This window comes from Xiphophorus hellerii, chromosome 10, assembly GCF_003331165.1.
Source record: "Xiphophorus hellerii strain 12219 chromosome 10, Xiphophorus_hellerii-4.1, whole genome shotgun sequence".
In the NCBI taxonomy this organism is placed as follows: Eukaryota; Metazoa; Chordata; class Actinopteri; order Cyprinodontiformes; family Poeciliidae; genus Xiphophorus; species Xiphophorus hellerii.
Genome location: NC_045681.1, coordinates 9,371,999 through 9,391,845, shown reverse-complemented (window position 1 = coordinate 9,391,845; position 19,847 = coordinate 9,371,999). Strand labels below are relative to the sequence as shown.

At 39.0% G+C, this 19,847-nt stretch overlaps 2 protein-coding genes across 7 annotated transcripts in view; one reads left to right on the top strand and one right to left on the bottom strand.

The window, feature by feature from the left end:
* Positions 1-1,088: 1,088 nt before the first annotated feature.
* socs3b (suppressor of cytokine signaling 3b) lies at positions 1,089-14,643 on the bottom strand. Of its 2 annotated transcripts, none has more exons than XM_032573430.1 (3): positions 14,468-14,643; positions 6,645-6,981; positions 1,089-4,262 (listed from the first exon to the last, which is right to left on the bottom strand). In XM_032573430.1, the coding sequence occupies exons 2-3, from the start codon at positions 6,741-6,743 to the stop codon at positions 3,735-3,737; spliced, it is 627 nt and encodes a 208-aa protein (XP_032429321.1). In that variant the 5' UTR covers positions 6,744-6,981; positions 14,468-14,643; the 3' UTR covers positions 1,089-3,734. The 2 variants fall into 2 exon arrangements, with proteins under 2 accessions (XP_032429321.1, XP_032429320.1); XM_032573429.1 differs by lacking the exon at positions 14,468-14,643 and adding an exon at positions 9,382-9,628.
* The window catches only part of pgs1 (phosphatidylglycerophosphate synthase 1), a 28,801-nt gene continuing 23,084 nt past the window's right edge, over positions 14,131-19,847 (top strand). For 3 of the 5 annotated variants that reach the window (XM_032573419.1, XM_032573421.1, XM_032573422.1), the window contains exon 1: positions 14,131-14,272. In XM_032573419.1, coding sequence (XP_032429310.1) covers positions 14,157-14,272 — 116 coding nt within the window. In that variant the 5' untranslated portion in view covers positions 14,131-14,156. The remainder of the gene's footprint in view (positions 14,273-19,847) is intronic. The other 2 variants (XM_032573417.1, XM_032573418.1) reach the window with 1 other exon arrangement.

Below are 19,847 nucleotides of genomic sequence, written 5' to 3'. Positions count from 1 at the left end.
TTTTTTTTTTTTACTTGTCTTTTTAAAAAAATTATGTTCTTGAGAATAAAGTTTGAATTTGTAAAAGATGTGCTTTTCCCCATAGGACTAAGCAAAATAAGTTTTGTATTCTGTTGCTCGGCAGCAAGCTGATTACTTCACATTTCCCAGATGTTTCTAAATTGCAGAAATAAGTCGTTTTCTCATCAGTGCTGTCATTTATCTCACACAAACACCCCCTTACGCAGAGACAACTCATTCACTCCTTCTCGGACGCACACACCAACACCAGGCAAGCCGTAAAAACTCAACTCAATTAAAGTGCCTCTTTCCTGGAAGCCGGCCTCAGACGGAGCACAAGGTATGCAGGGAATGGGAACCGTGTGTGTGTGTGTTTGTGTGAGAAGATGTGGTGGAGGTGGGGAGCTGGGAAATGAAGGAACTCACCTCCTGCTTAATTTTACCAACAGTAATCTCACTTAACACACAAACACACACAGATTCAGGGTTGGCTTGAGAGTGAAACCACAGCCAGTCATAAATCTCATCCACGTGGATGCGCTCACCTTTCTGACCTCACACACTCCCTATAGGACGCCATCCTCTCTCTCTCTCCCTCTTAGCCGCCAAAGGCAGGATGTATAAAATCCCACTGCATTCCTTTTCCAGTCAAGTCCAGCCCAAAGTCAGCTTTTTGCACACTAACTGCTGTGTCAAAGGTTTGCCCGTCTCCGTGCTTCTGGGAATCCCTTTGTCACAGCGTGGCACTCAGCTTTCCCAAACACACTCTCTGATTCGCATGGAATTTACCCACAATGCTCCACTGACACATACGAGAAGTGAAGATTGCGGTAATTTCAAGCCCTCTGATGGTGCAGCCGTCCTTCCCTGTTGCTCGAAGCGATCTCTCAGAGTGTATAAACACATCTTCCTCCAGCTTTGAAATCCCATCTGACAGTAAATAATCTTGTTGTGAAGCCAGGAATTGCTGGAATACAGACTACTTTGCAACACATTACAGTAAGTTAAAGCATATCCAGTCAATATTGACTCAAGGGGGAGAAAAGGAGAAGCAGGCAGTGAGGAAGTAACACACAGGGCACACTGCATTGGCTTTTGTAAAAATAGTGCTCTTTAATATAAATTATTGAAATATTTTAGAAATATAAATATGTGCAACGTTTCCTTTTCATTTATTATGTAATGCTTTTGACATTGCAGATATTACAGCTTGTATTTTGCCAGACTAGTGGCCAGCCTTTTGCAAGTGAGTCTTTATAAAAGACAAATGATTCACATACACTCGGTCTACTGCTGCAGCACAACATGTAAGAACTTGGTGTTTGATGCAAGACAGTAAGACCCAGATCTGACCATTAAATACAAAAGGTGTGCATCACTGGGGCTACATAAACTCACACTGTTTCGTGATTTAAAAAGAAAAGACGAGGTTACCATTCCAATATGGATTACAGGTGAGTATGAGCACGAGAAAAACACAACAAAAAGATAATAATGTGGGTCAAATCTGAGTCTTGCAGTTAGTTTTACAAAAGGCATTTTTAAAAGAATCTCCTAAGGGAAGTATTTAGTTCCCTTGATGTTCTCCAGAGGCAAAGAAAAAAAGGTTATAAACAGTTCAAAAAACAGCATGTTTCCTCTTAACTCCTTCATGAATGGCGCAGGAAGACCGGGAGAAAGAGAAAGAGAGCGCGGCAGGCAACCAACACAAAAGGCTTAAAAGGAAATAAGTTAATAAAAATGTTACACACAAAATGCATATGTCCATCTGCCTACAAAAATAAATATATAAGCATGCACTTTGATGCACTTCTGAGTTTTAATTAAAGTCATCACTGACACTTTTTTAAAACTGGAACTGAATAGAATCGGAATCAAACTCAGCCAATTCCGACCTCCAGCTGATCAATAAGTGCATCTCAATTTTTTAAGTACCGTATTTTCCGGACTATAAGCCGCACCCACAAAGTATTTTTTTTTTTAAAAACGTACATATAACGGGCTATAAGCCGCTGGTATCTCCGCCGCTCTCAGGAGAGCTGCGTCCTTAAAAAATCTGCTATTAAGGACGCAGCCCTGCGTCTCCAACGTCGAACCATGGACTCGTTCTCGCCGAGTTTACGTGCAGCGGCTATCGATCTGTACTGCCAGATCGATAGCCTTCAACTTAAAAGCTGCATCATATGAACTTCTTACTGTGGTTTCCATGATTACGGGGTATGAGTTTGAATAAATTTGAAGAAAAATCCACAGAAAAGCCGCACCGGACTACAAGCCCCATGGTTCAAAGCGGCATGGTGGGAGAAAAGTAGCGTCTTATAGTCCGAAAAATACGGTATGTTTTAAATGCATCAAAAATGAAATTTTTTAGTGTGTAAGCATATCAACAAATGTCACGCCTTTGATGGAGTTTATTTTGAGTTTCATAAAAAAATAAAAGAAATCTCATGATTGCCTAATTTTTCTTTGGGTTTGTTACTACTTCCTCCATCATGCAGCCTTTAGCTACAGAATTAAAACATTTACATAAAAGTGTTTGTCTTACAGACCTAAAAATTGGAAGGTCAGGCTCTCAAACAAATTGGATATATTGGTATCAGCCAGTACAAGTTAGTTTGTTGCATTTCTAGATAAAATACTCTAAAAGAACTGATTTGAGACTAAGATGGAGCCGTCTTATTTACACAAGCTACATCCTGTAGGACTGCATCATCAATCTAATCAGTGTTTTTATCAAGCTGTATACCAGTATGTCTCCTCCTCCTTCAGTTTCCCCTTCCCTAATCCCATTTCCCGCTCTTCTGCCCCCCTCCTCTGTCTTCCCACCCTTCTTCCTTCCCCATCCCCGGGATTATTACCGCCAGTCTCCAGCAATCTTTACATCTTTGCAGTCTGGATAAAAATAATTTCTTCTTCTTTTGTTTGGTCCCTCACAAGAGCCTTTGTGTCAATAACAAGCTTTTGTCTCGGCGACTGCGGTCTGTTTTCTGGCGCTGTCAGAGCACACATGCATCAAAAAAAAAGAAAAAGAATGGAGGGAAGGGTAATGGAGGAGGAATAAGAAACAAACAGCAGAAAAAGAAATGAATTTTTTTGTGTCCTACGCAGACAAAACCGGCATGTGGGCCTGTACCTGCAAGAGTGTGTGTTGAGCTAGCGTGCATGGCCAGCCCACTCCCCTCTATGTGGCAACATTTGCGGGAAAAGGGAATGGAAATATGTGCACAACCACAACGCACACACTCAGACAAACAAATACTGTATGCCGGGATCTCTCCCTCTCCCTCTCTCTCTCTTCTCTCGTTTGGACTTTGCCTTTTTTCTGTTGCTCCCTCCCCGTCTCTCTGTCCTGTGATCCAAAGTGTTGGAAAAATGAGGATGTTCTTTCTTTAAGAGCGTTAAAACCCACCGACATCGGCGGCGTGATCCCGCCATCGTTTACAATCTTCTACGAGGCTCTGCTCTGCGTCTGAGTCAGTCATAGGAAACGCTGACCTTTGACCTCTGGCTTCATCTGCCACCCCAAATGGTAGTGGTCAGGTTCTCCTAAGGCAGGTTAGACGAGGTAATCGCCGGTTACCCAAACCCGACTCCAGCATCTGGGGGTTAAGGTAGACAGAGCCCAACAGTGATTTATTAAGAATCAAAAGTGCTGAGATCGGCTGATTCTGGTCGCAGTGACCTCATTTCAGTCTGATCAGCTCTGAGAAGCGTTCTGTGCTGTTCCTCATCAGTCAGATAGATGCGTCGTACTTCTCCATGAAGTCTCTGAGCGCCTGCGGGAGTTGCTGCATCTCTCCTTGGCCCGTTCGGTTCAGCGCTCTCCTGCATATGTGCTTCAGGGACGAGGGGCTGATCTTGAGGGGCTTCAGCAGCTCCAGCGGGGTTTTAATCCCGCGGCTGTCCATCAGGTAAATGGTTTCCATACTTCCTTCGCTCGCCCCATCCATGGTCAGTTGCACGTCCCTCCCTCTGCCCATGTAGAACGTGATGAGCTTCAGCACGCAGTCGAACCGCGGTACCTTCTCTTTGTTTTGGTAGTCGTTCTCGAGGAAGAAGCCGCCTTCCTCGCTGTGGATGCGGAGGTTCCTGGTTCCATAAACCGTCTGCACGGACAGGGTGAAGAAGTAGCGGCGGTCCGACGAGTCGCGGATGAGGAAAGTGCCAGGTTCTTCTTTGCTCAGCAAGGCTTTGGCCTCCAAACCCCCAATGGGGCCAAAGTAGAAGCCGCTCTCCAGAAGCTTACGATGAGCATCCATAACCTGAAACAGATTAAAAGATGATCATGGTACACGTCTTCTCACGTCGATTCTGTTCAACTTCACTGCAAAACCACAAAATATCATCAAGTAATTTTGGTTTAGTTTCTTCTGCAAATATCTTAGTACACTTGAAATAAGACAAAATTAATTTACAAGTAACTTAGGATCTGGTTTTCAGTCAATAATTGCTAAATATTGATGAAAAAGTACAACTTATAAGTAGAACTAGTACTTTTTCCTTCAATGTTAAGGAATTATTGGCTTAAAACAAGCAACTGAAAACTTACTTGTAAGTTAGTTTTGTTTTTTTCATGTGAGCCAAGATATTTGCACTACGGCTGCAGCTGCCAATCATTTTAGATTATTCTATCGATTTTTCTGACGACTAATCAATTAACTTGGAAAATTGTGCATATAAGTCTTTTTAAAATATCAGAAATGGATTAAAAGATGCAAATAAACACTAATTTAATTGTCTTTTTAAAAAAGAAAAACATTTTACTACCTAAAATGCAACAACATGGCATTCCTTAATCATTTGTAGCAAATGTCTCTGAAACTGAAAAACATGATAAAATGTTTACATTTTAACAAAGTATGACTGAATATTTTTTAATAAATTAAATAAACCTTTATAGCAAAAGTTGCCTCATAGAAGATTATCACCACTTGAAGATTTTTGAGCAGATCAAACTTAACGAGCAAGTTTTTATTTTGTCTGAAATACAAAATATATTTATAGTTTGTACAGTTTTGGCTTATTTACTGTCTGTATATGTTCTTGCAGCAAACAGTGTATTTACTCCACTAAGCGATTAATCAATTATTAATCTAGTTGACGATCATTTCAATAGTTAAATCATTAATCAAAATGAATTTGATTAATTGTTTCAGCCCTAATTTGCACTAGAAACTAGAACAAAAGTACTTGGCAAGATTTTGTGTTTTTGCAGTGTTAAAATGTTATTATGAAACCTGATAGCAGGACAAACACTGATGGAAAAAATGGATGGATTGAAGAAGAGATAAATGGAAGAATAAATGAACAAACAGACTGATAAAACAAGATGATGGACAAACGAAGGGCTTAACTGAAAAAAAAATTAATGTAGAAACTTGATCCCTGGGCAAACAGAGAAACGATAGATGGATATAGATGGATAAACGGACAAATGAATAAATGATAAGACAAACAGATGAATGGATTAAGAAATAGACGTGTGAATCAATTAAACTTGATTGATAAACAGATGGATGGACAGATGGCTTAAGTTATTGAATGGATGCATGAAAAGATGAACCACAAAAACAAAATCTGACCAAGTATTTTTGGATCTATTTTTTGGTGCAAATATCTCAGCAAATCAGACAAAACTAACATACAAGTAACTTTTCAGCAAGATGTAAGAATTTGCCTAAGTCAATAATCCCTCAATATTGATACAAAGTAGAAATGCACCAATCTGATATTATTATTTGTATCATATTGAAAAAATTTCTAGATTGGTTATCGGTGACAATGTTGTGTTGTTTTTACATGTTTGACCAAGTTTGTGAAGATAATGGTGTATTTAGGTGTGCTGGACTGGTGTAGCGTTATCAAATGTCATGCCTGTGTTTAAAAAAAAATAAACGTTTTAAATCAATTCATTGTTTTCCTGCATTGGAATCAGCCGATAATAAATGTCAGATATCGGTATCGGATGTGAAAACAGTGAATTGGTGCATCCCTAATGAAACTCTTAACTTAAACATTTTCTCCAACATTATAAGTGAAAAAACTAGCAGTAGAACTTTTTAATCAATATTCAAGAATTTTTGACTTGGAACAAGCTCCCATATCTTGCTGAAATGTTAGTAGTAAGTTAGTTTAGCCTCATATCAAGTGAACTAAGATATTTGCACTAGAAACTAGACAAAAATACTTGGTTTGATTTTTAGTTTCTAAACCTCAGATATTGGTATTTGAAAACGTGGATTGGTGCATTCCTACTAAAATAGTTCTACTGAGAGATCTTTTAACTTAAACATTTTTCCAAAATTATAAGAGAAAAACTATCAGATGAAGCTGAAGTAGTACTCTTTAATCAATGTTCAAGAATGATTAACTTAAAACAAGCTCTGAAAGTTACTTGTAAGTTTGTTTTGTTTCAAGTGAAGTAAGATATTTGCACTAGAAATAGACCAAAAAAGAAATAGACCAAAGAAATAGCACTAGAAATGGACCACTTGGTAAGATATTTTGTTTTTGCAGTGAGGTGAATTTAATGAAATAAAAATCTTTTCCCCCCCCAACTTATTCAGATCTAGAAAATGTCTAAAATCAAACTTCAGACGCTTCCAGAGAGCAGGAACCCAGAAGAACAACCCGGCTTGACTGACCTGCTGGTAGTGTTCATGCGAGCTGAAGGGCTTGTAGTGAAGTGGGGCTAAGTCTGACCCCTGAATCCTGCTGCTCTCCGAAGGGGTCACACTGCTCATTGCGAGGGGCCTGGCTACCGCGGCGCCATGGCCCCCTGCCTCTGCCCGCCGGTCGAGGGGCAGGGGGCCCGGAGCAGGAGCCCCGGGACGGACAGGTGGAGGCAAACGTGGAGCAGGGTGACCGGAGACGGAGGGGCAACGGGGCGAGGTTGGCGGAGTCACAAGCCGGGTCCAGGGCCCCGGGGAGGAGGGGTCTGATGCATCCAGAGAGGGGCTGGGAGAGGGCACCTAAGCACAGCTGGAGGAAGACGGAGAAAGATGGAGCAGGGATTAGGCATTTCCATCTAAATATAGGCTGGTGACAAGCAAACACTGAGCCACGCTGGAAACTTACACTCCTTCATGAGCAGTGACATAAACAAATGAGCACTTTGCCACACTGGAGCTCTCAGTTTACCCCACATAAAATGCAGTTATGGCGGCTGTGACAAATGCACGGAGCAGGAGCGGGTTATATTTAGTTTAAATGAATCCTCAGCGTACTCGCTGCTGCAGCGTGCAGCCAGACGGCAACTGGATCCTGATTGCTTTCAATTGTCTTCGATCGGCGCACCGCAACAAGGGATTTCTGAATCGGGGTCACAGTGAAAGAGTCCGGCACAATTTTTTTTTACTCCTCCCTTCCCCCTCTTTTCTTCTTTCACTGAATAACTCTTTATCCCGGCTGTCGGAAGAGGAGGAGGGGGGCTTCCTCTGGGTTCAATGGGATAAAAAAAATAATAATAATAGTGGAGCCAATCTGGCTTGCTTTGCTGGGATCCTCTGCAGAGTACCGCCCGCTCCACCGGACAGTGATCGGTAGAGAGACGGTGAGCTGAGCAGGAGGCGCCGTAACGGTACAGAGAGCAGAACCGAGCCAGGAAGTTGGCCTCCGATTTGCAAAGACACTTCATAAAAAGGGCTGTTTCGCTTTTTTTTTTTTTAAGCACTTTTAAACCTGAACTGAGTTATCCTTCACTGAACAAACACATTTGTGGAAACCAACTGGCTTCCCAATCATGATCCTTATTAAATTAACAAGACTGCAGGCTGTATCCAAGCAAATACTGGGACTAATTAGCTAAATTAGCTTTTTAATACATTTCTTACTCTATAGCAAGCAGAGTTGCAAAAAGGTCAAATATTCTGAGCAGAAAAGTTTATTTTTCAATACAAAAGAGAAAAATTAGCTGCAGGTATTTTGAGGCAGGTAAACAACAACAATTCAGAAGAAAAATAAATTACAAAATAAGCAGAGATATTCTGACCTTTATCTAAATTTGATTAGGACATTTTTAAAGTACATGGTGTTGGTTGGTGTGTTAACAGGCTGGAAATAGTTGGGAGTTGTTTTTAAATCTTGAATTATTTATGGATAGCTGAAAACATTAAGCGTTGGAGCTGCCAATCAAGAGAAAGTTGACTGGTGCACTGATCAGGCCAGTTTCTTTGAGTTCTGCTGATTTTTGATGTATTTAGATTATTTTATGATACATATATTTTTTGTGCCTCAGTGTTCTTTTTTCTTAATACAGGAATTCACCAAACCATATGTCACTAATGGGAAATGGCCCTCTGTTATAATTCTGATATTCTCAAAATTCTGAGAATATCTGACGATAAGCTAAACATACGCAGCTTATTATTTGTTATTTTAGTACCTGAAACTGGATTTTGGTTTTGGTGTAAAATCCAAATATAGTTGGTGGCTCTGGTGGCGCCACCAAGTGGGGGATGGAGGTGCTGTAATGACAAAAGATGCCAACCTCCTTCCAAACAGTCCTATGTGCATATTATATATCTGGAAGCTCACCTGAAGAAAAAAAATACATATTTGGATTCATTTTCAGTATTTATATTATTAAAAAATTACTTAAAACAGATTTTAGCCTGCACTGAAAAGAGACTTGTAATGTTTTCTATCTTGTTATCAATGCTTCTTTGAAATGTTTTTATATTACATAAATTAGCATCAGAATATTCTCTGTTGGGTTTATTAGTGCAAATGTAATTTTTTATAAACAAACATGACTTTTGATCTACATAGAGGGACTATTACAAGCAAATTACCTGACAATTTTACCACTAAAAAAGGCAAATCTTCTTAAAATGTTACTGAAGGTCTAACTAAAAATATAGATTAATGCCAGGGCCCAGATTATTGGTGGCCCCCATTTGGCCCTTAGATTTTCTAGAGGTGGCCCTGGAGAAAAGGAACAATCTTGAGAATTTAATAACACAAAAGAATCTGCTTTATTCGATAAGTTTATGCACAACAAAGGACTTTGACTTTGGTTTTCAATTGCTCACAGCACACAGTCGCAAAGCATAGATATCAAACTAATTTAGATCAGATTGTACAACCAGTCTGTTTTAATGAATCACTGCTCGGTGCAGAAAAACCCACTCCACGTTGCTTTATTGAAACCACAGCCGGTTTATGGTAGTGCAGGCTCCCTAAAAAGAGCGAAATGGCCCTTTACTGAGAACAACAAGTCGGAAACGAACTTCGCCGTTATATTCCTAAACTAGAATCCGATGAAAACGAGGTTAAATTTAATCCAGCCAGCAGCTGTGAGGTCCACATGAGAGCAGCTGTCCTAAAACGAGCTCAGCGGCGGACTATTTCCCCACTTTCGAGCCTCCTCTCACAACTTACCTTGCCGATGTGCCGAAGTCCGCACCGCAGCCGCTCGTCGCCGAAGGAAAAGACCCGCAAACTACCCGAAAGTAGCGCCAGCTGAATTATTAACTCAGGCATTAAAATCCAAAGAGAAGTGTCCCCCGCGCAAAAAAAACGCGTGGGGTTTGGATGGGAGAGCGGAGGAATGCGGCCGGTCGGAGAGATCCCGTGCGAGAGAGTGGGTGAGTTCGTGTGTGTGTGTGTGTGTTAGAAGGTTACCGGAGGTTGTTCCAGTGCGAGTAAAAGACGATGTTTAGGAAGGCTCCGCCCCCCCCTCCGTTCAGACCTTCTTCCAGTAAACACACGCACGCACGCACGCACGCGCTCGCGCTCGCTCCCGCTGCGCAGTAGAACAAGCGGCTGCGCTCGCGCCCGGGCAGATTGCCAATAAATAATCAGCGTGACCTTTGGCGCTTTGTTTCCTGGTACTGGGTTCCCTTCTCGACAAGGTGAAAAAGTTAAAAGCTGCACACATGGCACAATAAAACAAAATCACCCTCCCTGGGTAATTGCTTTTAAAAACAGGATAGATGGTTGAAATATTTTATTGAGCAAGCCGGGGTTATGAGGATATGAAAAGTTTAATTTTAAAAAGCAAAAACAAGTCTGCAACTGCTATCCCTTCACTGAGGCTCTCCCAAACTGGTTGGGTAATGATTTTATTTATTCATAAAGGACATTTAAAAAACCTTGTTTTAAGGCTTTTTTTTTGTTTCAATCTACTCACTAAAAACAGGATAGATGGTTGAAATATTTTGAGTAAGTGAGTGTTATGGGGATATGGAAAAATATAAATCTGTATTTAAAAAAAAAAAAAAAGACAACATATAAAAAAGATCTACCCTTCACAGTTACTCTCCCAAAATGGTTAGGTAGTGGACAAAGTTTTATTTATTCATAAAGGAAGTGAAAGAAAGTTTGTTTTTATTCTATTTTCGCAAAGTAGGAGTATGCCTCAATCTACTCACAAAACTACACCCGTTTGTTGTTTTTTTTCCATAATAAAACAAAAATAATCTAAATACAGTGGACCACCGGCCACTCAAGATCGTTTGTAAAATTTACATATTTGTATATATTTTTGTAGTTTATCTAAGATACTTCAAAACAAAATGCAGCTTGGAAATTTTACTTAACACTGGCATTTGCAAAGAAGCCAATCCAGGAGCCTTATTTATTTTCCTCGGCGGTAATTTACTGTAATGCCATGAGTGGAGATAAGGAAGAGCGTGAATGCAAGACACATTCAGACCAACACAGTTTCCTCTTTGCATATGAATACATATTAGGTTACATTTGGTGTTTGAACTATTACAATAGGCAATTATAACCATTTTTAGTGGGAGTCTTAAGCATTTGCTGATTTTAGCTGTTTGCAGGCAGCTGTGGACCCCAACCACCACTTCACTGTAAATGCAAAACCCCCAATTAGATTAGATTCATTATTCTCTTCGTAAAGAATAATAAATCAACTGTGATTAGCCAAATTTTGGGAAAGCTAGAGTTCAATTTCAACAGCCACAATCAGGCCTGACTGGTCCCACTTCACACCAAATAGGTCAAAAGATCTAAAAAGAGCATCAATCTAAAGTAAGGCAAGAACAGATGCAGAAAATAAAGGTTATTGATGTCTACCAGACTGGAAAAAAGTCCCAAAGCCATTCCAAAGACTTTGGGACTCCAGCAAAGGACAGTGAGAGCCATTGTCCACAAATGAAGAAAACATGGAACAGTAGTAAACCTTCCCAGGTGAGGCTGAGTTACCAAAATTACTCCAAAAGCGTAACAATGACTCACTGAGAAGGTGGGATGGCCATTTATCTAATCGGGTTTTGTTGTTGTGAATATTTTATTATCAGGATAAGATTTGACTTATAGAAGAGTAGTGATACTTCAACATATATAAAAAAATAATAATCCTGCATGTTTTTACATTAATGCAAAGATTTGTTGTTTTTGTCCATTTAAATTTGAAATAATAATCAGAAAATTGCTTTATATATTTATTCAGGTTATTTTTGATATTAAAACTTGATTTTCTGCTGGTCATGAGTCAAAATTGCATTTAAGATTCAATAAAACGTTAATTAACTTGAGCTGTCAAAATTTTTTTCCAATATTTTAGCATCGACTTAAATTATAAAATTTCTAAAAATATGTGTTTTAGTAAAATCATGTTTTTGCAGAGCAATAATAAACATTTGATTTGATCAGTTTTCTGTTTGTGTACTTCAGCTTAATCAGGTATTTCCCTGTCACCTGCGCCCCAACAAAAATGGATTTCAATAAATAATTTAAAAAAAAATCCTTACCTTAAAACTTTGACATATTTTCAAATTATCCAGCTTCAAATGCAAATGCAAATCAATGCACTGTCATTGAACATAAAAAAAACACGTCTAACCTACTGGCTCATAAGCCAGCAAATGTATAAAGATAAGGATAAGGTCCCTCCGGGCAGTTGTGTTGTGCCAGGAAGTGTCTGGCTTACTGTAAGTGCTCTTGAGCAACAACCAGTAGAGTCTGGCACTTTTACAAGGAAAGGCCCTGCATTTTAAAGCCTGCTGTGTTTGGATGACACCATAAAGATAGCAGAAAGAAAAGTCTTCTCCATGCAGAGCAACAACTCCCATAACTAGTTGTTAAAAAATGAAAACAAGATTATCATTTATTTCTACTAGAGAAAATACTTGATCAAGCTGTTTCCATACTAAATATAAAGCACATTTTTCCAGTTTTTTTTTTAGTATTATAATCACAATATAAATTTTTTTATGGGACAGAATAGCAGAAAATAGCACATATTGATGTGAAAGTAAAAAGTGCAAGAAAGTACAAAAAAAATCAAACTTTTTGGTCAACATGCTTTGTGTGGAGAAGAACAAAAACTGCAAGTCATTCCAACTACAACTCTACAGTTACAGGAAAGTGGCAGCATCATGCTCCACGAGTGCTATTAATCATCAAGTACAGGGGAACTAGTCAGAGTTGATGGGAGGATAAAAAGAGCAATTTATATTTTCACACGCCTTCAAATTCCCAAATTAAAAAGGAGTGATATCTTTGGGTGACTAGAACTATTTCTTGTATTAATCAATACACAAAATAACAGGAAACGCCAACTGCAGATCCAAGATTACCAGGTCCAACATCTCTACTCGTTACTTTGATTCAAACAAGATGTAGAAGAAAATCTCCCTCAGATTGAAGGAAATTAGCTAGAATGTTCAGGAACCAACCAGAGCTCAACCCTGCAGCCAGTTTTACATCAACAGGAAGTGACATCATATCTAACCAAGACAGCAGCACCTTCTCCAAAATCAACAGTTTCAAAGTCCACTAAAACTGGACAAGCTACTGCATTCTGTAGAAAGGTTTTATGGTCAGAAGAGAAAACACAAGGGTGTTGTGTTATAATAATTGCACCAATTCTGAAAGTATGGTGGTGGTTGCATCATGCTGTGGGATTCTTTTTGTGTCAGTGTTACTGGTGAATTGCACAAAGTGGAGGAACTAATGCTCCTTTTTTTTTTTTTATTTCACCTGCAGTTGTATGATTAAAAGTTGGACACAGTCAGGTGTTTCAAATGGACCCAAGAATAAAAAATGTGTGTAAAACCTCCCCAGTTAATAAAATGACCTATACATCCATGTGTCAACAAGCTGATTGCCATAAGGACAGGACAACGAGCCACACCACTTGCAGCTAACATCACACTTTAACCGGTCACATGGAGGGCAGAGATTAAAGAAATGCCACAGGAATGTATGTGTGAATGTGTGTTTTTCTGTTCATACTTTCATTTTTCAGATTTTTTTGGAGTGTGTATCTGTTCAGAAGCTACACGCAGTCAATATCTTAGTCTTAGCTTCTTCAAATGTTTGTGAAACAGAGATAAGCTTTCCAGCTAATAGTTAGTTTAAGCAAGGCAGAAACCAAAGTAGATTTCTGCCAAACTTAAAATAATCCCAGTCTTTTTAAGGTCATATTAGTCATTGTGGTTCTTAGTATCTACTATTAGAAACTGAAGCTAATAACAGCATGTTTCTCTGAATTTGATGCTTCCAAAAACAGCAGATATTATCAAAAACAGGTAAACAAATATAACTATCATGAAGCACAGATAAACATTTTATTTCTACAGTTATGTTTCATTCAAACAGCAGCTTCTGATAGAGACCAAAGTTGGCGATGAATACTTGAAATTTCTGAATCTGAGTAATGATTCAGAAATTTCCATACTTGTTTATGGAGGCTTAAAATAGTTAATTCTAACTTTTAGAATAGAATGTTAAATCAAAAATTTTTTGATATGTGTAATTTATTATATCATTTTTGGATTTAAGTGTGTGTAAGAAGTACGGAGGACCAAAACAGACATAGATGTAAGCATTTGACTAACTGAGTTCTTTATCTGATTAATATTGCAATAGTTAGCCTATTCATTGATTTATTCACTCCTGCATCTTATTCTGCCTGTCCTTTTTACTTTTTCTTATGCATCAATAAATGAACGAACAAACAAGACGATTAAATAAATAAGCCAATTAATTACATGCTTACTTGGTTACATTCAGAGAATTCACTACAACAAATAGATTTAATAAGAATCTATTCTGAATTATGTCAGTGTTGGCCCTCCATAGAGGTGCTTCTATATGAAGTTAAGGAAACCCTTTTTAGATAACACTGTCTCTGTTCACCGACTGTGGTACCGATAAAGTTTTGGAAATAACTCGGCGCAGCAGCAATGGCAGCTCCCATGACTTGGAGGAGGCTGGTGCACTCGGTATACTCCCCGGCCATCGCCGGGGTTTTTAGCCGGATATCTGACCGGTTCTTCCGCGCCCAGGACAGAAGGAGAGGGTAAGAGTCGCAGCTCACTGCCTCAGACCCAAACGCTTGGATAAAACCGTGTTTATCAGACTGAACCGTGTTTCCGTTTAGCAACGCTTGCTAACTGTGATGGGTTCATTATCGGACGCGTGTAGTTCAGTGCCGCTGTTTTAAAGAGGCTCTTTAAAAAAATTCAGCTGGATAATAGTTTCTTTTTAAACTTACGTTTGTTCATCCGGAAAATCTCCAGAAAAGCCGTCGGGAATGCCTCTCCCCGGACTCCTAAAACCGCAGATAACCTTGACAGAAAGCTGTCCTTAACTGAAGTAGCCGTTATTCAACCGTCCGTCAGGTTACAGAAAGCGCACACCTTCATCTGCACCACAGGTATGAGGCACCTGATCTCTCCTTAGAGTCCATCCCATTGACAGTTCAGGTCTATTAATGAACGTTTAGCAGGTGTAGTGAATTCTCTGAATGACACACCCAGGGTTTCTTCGAAGTGAATCGTTTATTTACAGAACATGAATAACCTAATCTTGAACGTTTTATTGTCTGTTTTTACTGGAAAAATCAAATTGGGGGAGTGGGAGGTGCTGCAACCCACCCATCGTTAATCACTTTATTTACGGTTTTATTTTACCTGGAGAAAAAAAAGAGCTGCTGAAGCAGACAGCCACTTAAAACGTAAATGCATTTTACTGGGATAAACCAACACACAGCTAGCCCACCGTTGAGAAGTGAAAAGGAAAATGAAATGTGGTTTACAAAATTTTGTAGATATCTGGAAAGTGCAGTGTGTGTATTTTTGTCGAATTATAATTTCAACCGTTCTATGAAAACCTTTGAGATTTATTAATGGAACAGTAATAAACTAACCTAATGATTCAATTCAACTTAATCCAAGGAAATTTAATGTTGTCGTAACTCATATCAACCAAGGTTTTTCAAACCCTGGTTTGAAGGTTGTAGATGTTGATAGCTGTGTTTGTTGTTGTAGTTTCACAAAGTGGACGGACAGGGTTTTACATTTTTTCTGTTCAAGTTGATAAGATAACAAACTGAGGTTAGCTTGATAATTACTCGAGTTATTACTCTACAGATCTGCTAACCTACAGTCAGCTCCTTCACAGATGTGCCACTTATAGCTTATCAACTAGTTTTAAAATAAGTAGAAAGGTTCTAATAATCATAACGAACTGTGTTTATATTATATATAAATACACATTTCAGGCAAACAGCACCCACTGCAGTCCTCGTTCTACACAGCAGATGCTGCAGCGGAGAAAAACCTGCCTGTATTCAACAATGGGAAGCAAAAGAAGAATCAAGAGCAAGTGCATTTCTTTTTTTTACAATTTGAACTACATTTTGACCTTAAAAGTGTTACTTTTCAGCTTTTCCGCATTCTGCAATGCAGATTCCCTCTAATTATATTCAGCTTTACCCTTCCTTTGAGCTCTTTCAGGCTCGTCTTGTTTGGTGAGTCAATCTCGTACTGGATGTGGAAAGCTACAAAAATGGAAATCTGAACAAGCGGCCAAAATGGCAGTCCACACCCCGCCTTCAGGGTCACTGGAGTTCTTCCTGTCCCTAGATGTCCTTCACTGGGACAGAAAGAGCAGGGTTGAAGTCCTCACAATGGTGATGATAGGTCTTTGGTTCTAATACTTTAAAACCTGAGGAATTAGTAAAAAATAAGAATTTGTCATTCTTATTAATGAGGGAAAAGTAGAAGCATTCTTTCAGCCAGCTGACCAGGAGTTCACAGCAGTGGAAGAAAACTTAAAAATCTCATTCAAAGAACTTTAAATTGTAGGAAATTGCATGATCAGTGTTGAAATTGGCCCATGTGTGGTTCCATAAGTAAAAATGGTTAAAAAGATGTTGCTTAATAAGCATCATGGATGGCTGTCCATGACTTTGTAATTTTTTTTGTGAACAGAAATATTTCCCAACAGTCATATTGTTCTTTCTTGTGAGGTATAAGTCCAGTGTTTCAGTCACCTGACCAGCAGTGTGCACCTACACGAAGTCCAGGAGTAAAAGCCCACTACTCTATCCAACCAGCTGGAGAAATATCTGGTCTAGCACTTTCTCTGGCATCTCATTTGAAGGACTTTACATCTCAGGGACAGTATGACTGAACATTTTGTGATCTTGAAACATCTTTTTTTGTGAAGAACCGTCCGTTTTGCCCAGTGTTAAAAGTGAATCGTAGGGCGTGCCGTGGTGGCGTAGCGGTTAGCGCGACCCGTATTTGGAGGCCTTGAGTCCTCGACGCGGCCGTCGCGGGTTCGACTCCCGGACCCGACGACATTTGCCGCATGTCTTCCCCCCTCTCCTTCCCTGTTTCCTGTCAGCCCACTATCATTTAAGGGACACTAGAGCCCACAAAAAGACCCCCTGGAGGGGTAAAAAAAAAAAAAAAGTGAATCGTAAAGGCCAGCCTGAAAGACTTGCAGTATTTGGATAATTGGTCCAGCTCTAAACCCTGTTTATACTTGTCAATCAGTCAGAAGAGCTGCCTAGAAAACCACTATCTTTCTTTTTGGAGAAACTCTTTGTTTTATGCTCGCCTCTATAAACGAGAGAACCTTGGCAAAAACAGAAGTTTAAAAAATGTGGACGGCTGTCATAAATAACTGTAGTCAGTCTAGAAATGGTTTCATTCTGGGATCTTAAAGAAATGTTTGTCTTGTGCATTTGAAACTGTGAGTAAATGATGACAAACAGTTCCAGTCAAAGAAACAAAAGGCTCAGTATGTAGACAAAATATGTTTTACTTTATGATCCAGACAGCAGTCATATGCAAACTCTGGGGAATAGAAACATTGCGAAGACACTGACTTATACGATGTCTATATTTTCTCTGGCATTGTAGTCGATCAGGAGATGATGAGAACTGATTTGGGATGCCCAGTAGCTCTATTGGTTTAGTTGTTTCTCTCTGTACCAAGGACATCTTGGATTTGAGCCTTATTTTTTCTTATTTCTTCACTAAATCACTAAAATAAAACCGAGGGATAAGATTAGGAAAAATATAGGCCCCAGCCATGATTAGAGCTTATGTCTTATATCTTTAGAGGTTAAGGACAGGAATTTCCATTGTGCCTCTCTTATCTGTCTTAGCATGTTGAGGCTGTGTCAAAGAACAAATAGATAAAACTTGGTTCAGTGAAAATGTTTGCCTCGTTTCAGATTTCTTCACACCTAAATGCTTCTGATCATTAAATAAATGTTAATATCAGACACCCTCAGTTAAAACCAAATGTAGTTTTCAAATGAATAGTTCTTTATTAAGACGGGGGAAAACTGACCAAATGGGTTTGGAGCATTGTGAAAATATAATTCCTTCCACTGTTCATTAATGGATTTATGGTGACTTTTGCTTATTCTTTGGAAAGCTGAGTTCAGTGTAATGAGCCACACTCATGCCTCATTACAGCCTGAGTCAAGAAATTAATTTTATTGAAGCTGTTTGTTCTGAGTGAAGTAGACTATTGTAAAAAGCAACACATCATACTCAAAGAAAAACAGCAAATGAGAAGAAAGAAAGTCATTGACATATATTCATCTGGGCAGGGTTACAGGAGTTGGGATTCCAGTGAGCCACATTGAGAGCCAGTATCAACAAGTGGAGAAAACTGGAAACGGTGGTGGACTTCCTCAGGCGTGGCTAACCTGACAAAATCAATCCAAAAGTGCATTAACGACTCATCCAGGAGGTCACATAAAAACCTCACTTCCCTCATTTAAGGTTTATGATTCAACAGTAAGAAAAATGCCTGGGGAAAAAATGTATGTCTCAAGTCATTAAACTATTAAAGAAAAGATTTAACGTTTAGGGAAATATTCTAAGAAATGACGAGAACAAAAGTGAAACATCTAGGAAAGTGTGTCTCCTGCAGTCTGCCCTGACGCATCACGAGGTAGCAGGACGTCTCGGTTCTCACCTAAAAATGCTTGGAATGACTGACGAGCATTGACGACTGCTGGTGATTCAGATAACTTGTTCTGACTGTTCAACATTTTTGTGCCGTTCGCTTCCTTGATCGTGCTCAAGTTTCCCAAAAGGAAGCAGGTGGGTTTGCCGTCATCATCGCCAGTTGCCTTTTCTTTGTTTCGTTGTTGAAGTTCAGCATAATTTCCTCATATCTTTGATGCCTTTACACAGGAATCGAAGCAGTACACAATCAAAGGTTTATTTGTTTTTAACCAGCATAAAACTGTGGGAACTTGGTGTAGTTATAAGTTGATGTAAGTGCAAATTGAAGATGCACCAATCAGTTGGTTAGTGATTTGTATTTCCCCTATGATCAGCTCTGATTAGTGATGAGCAGGTCAAATGCTAAAAAGAACATTAAATTTTGCAAAGTGAAGAACTCCCTTCTGGTTGTACATTAATAAAATCCACTAATGAACTGTTAAAAAATTAATAAACAGTTGTCTCTGCATTGAAAAAGTACTTAAGAGTAAATAGTATTCTACATGTTTTCACATTGATGCATTCCTTATTGCAAATGTTTTTTATAATTTTTCTTTGCAGTCAAAATCACCAATTATGTGGTGCTGATGAATAAATATATCAAGTCTTATACATGATGGCAAATGTGAAGTTTTTGTTGCATCGCCATGTCGATCACAAACTATAACATGACATCAAGCAAGGCTTAAGAAGCCGTGTAGTAGAAGTAAGAAATACTGCCACCTACAGGTGGGAGTTACCAGTCACTTAAACCCAATGGTTTTGAGAATTTTTACAAAAAGATTGCAATAAACTCACAATTATGCATAAGTGCAAAAAAAAAAGAATAGTGATTATTGTTGATGCGAATATTTCAGCGATCGTTGCCAAATGACATGTAATTTGGCAACATATATACTGCTCAAAAAAATAGAGGGAACACTTTAAGTGTTAAACACCTGTTTAAGTGTTCCCTTTATTTTTTTGAGCAGTGTAGATGAAAAATTAATAACTAAGCACATATCTGTTATCTTGAAGGTTCTATTTATGTCTCCGCCTACATAAAAAGCTGCGTCGGGTCGTATTTGGCCTTCGGGTATTGAGTTTGACACGTGTTTTTAAAGAATGATCTCGTATTTCTTTTTTGATAGAAAACAAAACTAGTTATGTATTAGGCGTTTTCCGCTCATTTCCTCCTGTTTCTTTCTCTCATTATTCTTTTGGCCAACCACAATTACCGTCCCCTGTGAAAGATCTGGTTCCACGGTGTGTTAACAGTAGGAAGTTAGATATAATAAATAAAAAATGAAAGTAACAAATCTTATCTCTATCTCGTTTTTTTTTTCTTTTTGTTGCGAGTCATTCGAGGAATCTGTTTAGCCGATCCATAGATATAACTAACCAAAAATAAAACCAGCCTTTCCAATTGGCTGAATTGGTTCAATGAAATCTGTTGAACAGAACTAGGATGTAGATCCTTTAAAGATGTCACCTGAGATAACTAGGTGAGCCCTGCATGCTGATAACGAGAGCTCTTTTTAACTTGCATGCTTTTTATCAGCAGAAATGTGGCATAGTGACATACCAGAATAAATGGCTCGTTTTATTTCCTGAATTACGCCACCTAAGGCTGAAAAC

Coding starts and splice junctions, on each gene's coding strand:
- socs3b (XM_032573430.1), bottom strand. CDS start 6,743: ATGAGCAGTGTGACCCCTTCGGAGAGCAGCAGGATTCAGGGGTCAGAC. Junction 4,263..6,644: donor CGCATGAACACTACCAGCAG/GTCAGTCAAGCC, acceptor AATCTGTTTCAG/GTTATGGATGCTCATCGTAA.